A 5589-nucleotide genomic window follows, 5' to 3' on the forward strand; every position below is an offset into this window, starting at 1 on the left:
CCACCAATTTTATATTGATTTCTTATTAAAAAAAATAATAAGAATATTATGGGTTGATGATGGTGTAACATATGATATACTATAAAAAGTACCTTGCTTTAAAGAGTATAATGGTGTAGGATTTAACACCTTTTTACCATATGCATATTGTATACCATGTTCCTTGATGTTTTTAATAGTTTTGGATATTTTATGTTTGATTTTTGATTCTCATTTGGACGTCGACATCTTCAAATTAAGATCTTTTCCTGGAGTTTCATAAGGTGTGAAAAGAAAACGAAGGAGTGAGCATTAAGTTATAAGTTAATTCCAAATGGACCCAAAATATACCCCACATAAACAACATTCCACCCCTATTGGAACCTTAAAGATAGTCGACTGCAGCTTCCTGAAAGCCCTATAAATCAGGTACTAATGGCGCCACATACACAATTGAAGATTCAAGAAGCCAACAAAGAGTCCCTTTCAGCCTTCTACACTGCTCTTTCCTCTTTCCTCTTTCATCTTTCCGCTCTCAAATGGCAGGACCTTCTCTCAGTAATCTTGAACACCCTACCACCGCAAACATCAAATTTCTTTGCAGCTACGGCGGAAAGATCCTCCCTCGTTACCCCGATGGCAAACTCCGTTACCACGGCGGAGAGACTCGTGTCCTCGCCGTTGACCGCTACCTCTCTTTCTCCGGTTAGTTTACCCACCCTTCTAGTGCTTTTGCTGATTGAATTGGAACGATTTCCGTAGATGTCGTAGTGTGTGTAACAAGGATATGAAATTAATGAGATTTTCTTTTTTTACTTACAGAATTGGTGGTGAAACTCGGTGAACTTAGCGGGACGTCGATGCCGGTGGCTCTGAGGTGTCAACTGCCGACGGAGGATTTAGACGCGCTTGTGTCAATTACATCCGACGAGGATCTCGTTAATCTCATTGAGGAATATGATCGAGTAGGTAAACTACAATCATCATCGAATCTCAAAATCAGAGCGTTTCTCTCACTACAGAAGAAATCCTCCCCGACTAGTTCAACCGCCTCTTCTCCGTCCACCACAACCGGTCTCGAGAGTTCTTCTCCGTCGTCCGATTCCAATTCACTCACGAGATTTCCTATGGCAGCGACGAATCATTACGGCGAGCAGATGTTGAAACCACAGGGAAAACTTCCATTCCGCTACGAAAGATCCAGCGGAAACCTCCTGCGCTATGCATGTCAGAATTCAAGCCAGAGTTACCAGCTCCTTCACAATGACAACCATTGCAATAAGAGTCTTAGATATGCGACCGACTTTCGATCGGAAAACTTTTGTTCTTGAAGATGCATCAATCTAAATCGTGCCCAAGAAGAACAATCCAAGTATCCAACCGATTCAATAAAAAAAGGTAAATGAAGGGTAGACATATGTGATGTACTATTTGACTAAAAGTCTGAAACCATTTTATAGAAATGGAAGAGGTTATAGTTTTGGTAAATCTTGCTCGTTTGTTGACGTCCGCCGTTGAAATTCCGATTACCGCCGGTATTAATCATCTCGGCAACCTGATTCGATGATCGATGAATAGAGTCTGTTTTGTCGTTTTAGTGATGGTGACCGTAATCTGCTTATTTGTGTGCCACGTTATGTAGTGTGGTTGGATGTGTTGTTAGATCGGTAATTTACCTTTAAAATCTTATTGGTTATATTAGGCGAATTTAGTATATTTTTTATTAAATACTTTATTTGTCCTGCCTACATTTTAAATATTGCATTTTTGTTCTTTTTAATGTTTTTTATTAGCATATATATCTAAAATTATTTTTTTTGATAATTTTTAACATTTAATAATTCTTTTTTACAATTTAAAATCATTAAAATTGAAAAAATAACTAAATTGATAAGAATATCCTTACTTTTTAAGTCGCATAAACCCTTTCTGCTACATATTGGATCGCAACAGCAGATCTCGTCCATCAATAGCCACACAACATAAACATGTGAATTCACAAACTTACAAAAAACATTATAAAAACCATTTTTGACATTTACAACAACATTAATAAATGATGATAGCGGCGTGAAGCATAAGGATCTCAATGAAAGTCACATAGACTCTAACTAGTTCCCTTCCCTGCAAAGAATAAGTTATCCACATGAATCCTTAGCTTTGATGAGTTTTACATGCAATAACGTAGATAAATCCTTATACTCTTAAGCAGTGTTGCAAAAATCGTTCTATGCGGTCGATTAATCGGCGCCTAGGCGCTAGGCGGACACCAACCGCCTACGAATAAGGGGTTAGAGGGTTGTCTAGTCGGCCATGGTCAATATCAGTCAAAACCGATCCAACTCGGTCATCAGACTAAATCGGACCAGCTCGGACCAAATCGGTCTAGCTAACTCCAAGGGTCCCGCCAGCTCAAAGGAGTTGACTTGCCAAAAACATTGTTGGGCTTGGTTTTACAAGAGATACAAGCTCCTTTTATAGAGTAAGTTTTCCTTTAATGAATGTTCCCACCAACGATGTTGGATGAACTTTAAATTATTTCATATCTCTTCTTTGCATCTCTTTCTTCCCCACTTTGCATCTTGTTCTTCCCCAACTTTCTCTCTCGATCTACAACCTGATGTCTTCGATTGTTTGTCGTCTTTTCAATTAATTTTCACAACTTCATTGATTTTGCGTTTCAATTAATTTTCATAGCTTCAGTTAATCCCAATAACTCCCAAATTTTCACAGCTTGTTTGCATCTCTTTTTCCCCACTGTGTGTATGTAGGTAACACACGATCGAGAACACCTCCATAGCAACCACCTCCGCAACAAACCATAACAACCACCTCTATATTCGTCTTCAACTCTCATTTGTTGCTGCCTTCATCTTCAATTCTCATACCTACAACAAACCACCGAGAACACCTCCATAGCAACCACCTCTGCTGCTTTCGTGTTATTTCCACCCCCAAACAATCTCCTTATACCCCTTGAACCACCATCAACCACCGCTATCAATACTCACCGAGAAATACGTTTCATCCAAGTATGAAATTCGAGTTTGATTTTGTAAGATGAATAAATTGTTGGATAAGGTGTCTAAGTCCATAACTTATTTGGTATATACTTGACCCGACCGGCATGGTCCATTTGGGTTGCATCTCATCCAAACTATTTATGGATAATTTTATTAGAGTTATACACATATGTTTATTAATATATTATAAGTTATAATATATTAATATGAAGTTATGTTATTTAATTAGTATTAGTCTTAAATTAATTATGAATTAATTTAGAGATTAAAAGGAAGACTAATTAGATTATGGGCTATTGATTTTATATGGTGTGGGCTAACACTCATTTGTTAATGGGCTAGGCTTTGATGGAAGTCCATGGATGATCCATGGAGCTTTTAACCCATGGATCCGTGGAAAAGGAAAGGTCATGGGTTATTAGGGTTTCACCCTAACCATGTACACTATATAAGCATGCTTATGGAGCATGAAATGAAAACTAGTGAACTAGTGTGTGTGTACTTGTGTGTGGCCGAAATATACAAGTGTGTATACTCTCTCAAAGTTTTCCAAGAGTTTGTGGTGTTTTGTGATTCCATTTGAGGCATTCACACTATTGGTGCTTGGCCCTCAAACTCCTCAAGAATCAAACTCATCAAAAAGGTATGTAATCTCTTCTAACTATTTATGTTGAAATGTTCCCCATGCCATGTTAGATAGGTTATAAACCTTGGAAAATTATTATTTTGCATGTATTTAGACAAACATAGATCCAAGGTTTATTAGGGTTGCATGCACACTTAGGAAGTGTTAGATTGCTCAAAACCCAACAGTGGTATCAGAGCCTAGGCTTGCTTGTTTGATACTTGATGCAAAATAGTTGAAAAAGTTGAAAAACTTGCTGTCTGACTGATGAACTCGCCGATTCCATGGGGGGACTCGCCGAGTCCATGTGTATCTTCAACCTACTTGCCGAGTAGGTTCATGCACTCGACGAGTAGGAGCGACAGAGTGCGGATTTTCGACTTTTGCTGCTGGAAATGGACTAGAAACATTACCCTAAACTGTTTTGGTGTTTTAAAACTTGTTTTAGTTGGTGTAATGGTTGTTCTAATCCATTTACAATAGCATATATCAAAATTCCATGATTTTTATGTGTTCATATAATTCTTGAAATTTTGATGATCATGTTCATGTTCTTATGAATTTAGAAGATGATAGGAATTATTTGCTGAATTGTTTAGAATTAATTCTTGATCATTTATGTGTTTTAATGGAGTCCATAATTTGTCCTCAAGTTATGGATATCCAAAGGTCGCTTTCTTTAACACACACATTTAAACACATAAGTTACATGAAAGTGAAGAGTCTTCATTTTTATGAACCTTTAATTCATAAGTTATGAAATGAAAAGTTTTGGATAGTTACAAAACTTGTCCTCAAGTTTTGGAATTTGTAAAGTTTCACACACTTTAATAAACTTTAATTCCAACCCTTAGAGTTTTAATAGTTAAAATTCAACCCTTATACTATTTATAACATTAATGGTTAATTATTATATATATGTATAAGAATAAGTTGTTCTACCGTTAGTAGGCCTCATTCACGAAGCCGGTCTATAAGGTGGGTATAAGGTTGTTGCCTATAAAATGGAGACTTAATGGGTGTCCACTCTCACCCACCGCTTGCTTGACTGGTGGAGGGTCGTTAGCCGAACGGGTAGGACAATGACTTTAAATCCTCATTAAAAGTATAATGATTATTATAAAGTAACTAAACCTTTTTAATTCCCAATCTTAGTTATTTTAGGAAAAATGTGAACATGGTGCTAGTCCATGGAATTCACACTTTGTACCTTACCAAGTCGTTGGTGGAGCGTGTGTGGTTAACCGGCACACTAACTTGGACTAGTAAGGATCACGAAGGGTGACTTAATGTTTGTCATAGATCAATGGAGTGTGTGTGGTTAACCGGCACATTGATTAGGTGATAATATTAAGGGTACCAAGTGAATTAGCATGGTTATTCACACCTTGTTTTGTGATCCTCGACATCCCAGTCACAAAACTTGAAGGGCACAATCGAGATTGAAACATGCCATTGAAAAGTTCAATGAATCACAAAAGAATCTAGGAATTTCAAATCCAATTAAAACCTAATAATACATTTTGTTTTTCATGGTGGAAATTGGTGAATCGCCATTCACCTACCTTTCAAATATATTATTACTTAGATTACGGCATCCCTCTTCTAAGTATAATATATTGTGATTGGGTCCTAGCCTTAATATTACATTTGGGTGTCTTATTAAGGATTCTATATATCTAATCTACACTTGCTTTCTTCCTTCAGATGTCTTCCAACACTAATGCTTCAGGCTCTAACCCAACTGGTTCTTTCTCTCTCATGAATCTTTGTGGGAGGGTCATCTTTGATGGTTCCAACTTCATGGATTGGATTAGGAACATCAGGATGGTTACTCGTTATGAGGACAAGGAATATGTCCTCGATAAGGAGTTAAAAGAACTTGATGAGTCTACTGCTACTCCTGAGGAGATCGCTGAATTCAGGACACATGAGAGAGATGCTACTAAGGTGGCATGTATC

At 37.3% G+C, this 5589-nt stretch overlaps 1 protein-coding gene across 1 annotated transcript; it reads left to right on the forward strand.

The window, feature by feature from the left end:
• Positions 1-412: 412 nt before the first annotated feature.
• Positions 413-1721, forward strand: LOC145094368 (uncharacterized). The gene is made up of 2 exons (XM_079032596.1): positions 413-684; positions 802-1721. Exons 1-2 carry the CDS (start codon positions 519-521, stop codon positions 1308-1310), a joined length of 675 nt encoding a protein of 224 aa, XP_078888722.1. The 5' UTR covers positions 413-518; the 3' UTR covers positions 1311-1721.
• Positions 1722-5589: the final 3868 nt, after the last annotated feature.

Source organism: Lactuca serriola, chromosome 3 (genome assembly GCF_051521515.1).
Source record: "Lactuca serriola cultivar US96UC23 chromosome 3, Lser_US96UC23_V15, whole genome shotgun sequence".
Classification (NCBI taxonomy): domain Eukaryota; kingdom Viridiplantae; phylum Streptophyta; class Magnoliopsida; order Asterales; family Asteraceae; genus Lactuca; species Lactuca serriola.

Bases quoted from the DNA above. Each gene is read 5' to 3' on its own strand.
- LOC145094368 (XM_079032596.1), top strand. From the start codon at position 519: ATGGCAGGACCTTCTCTCAGTAATCTTGAACACCCTACCACCGCAAAC. The intron at 685-801 runs GTTAGTTTACCC...TTTTACTTACAG, and splicing joins CCGCTACCTCTCTTTCTCCG to AATTGGTGGTGAAACTCGGT.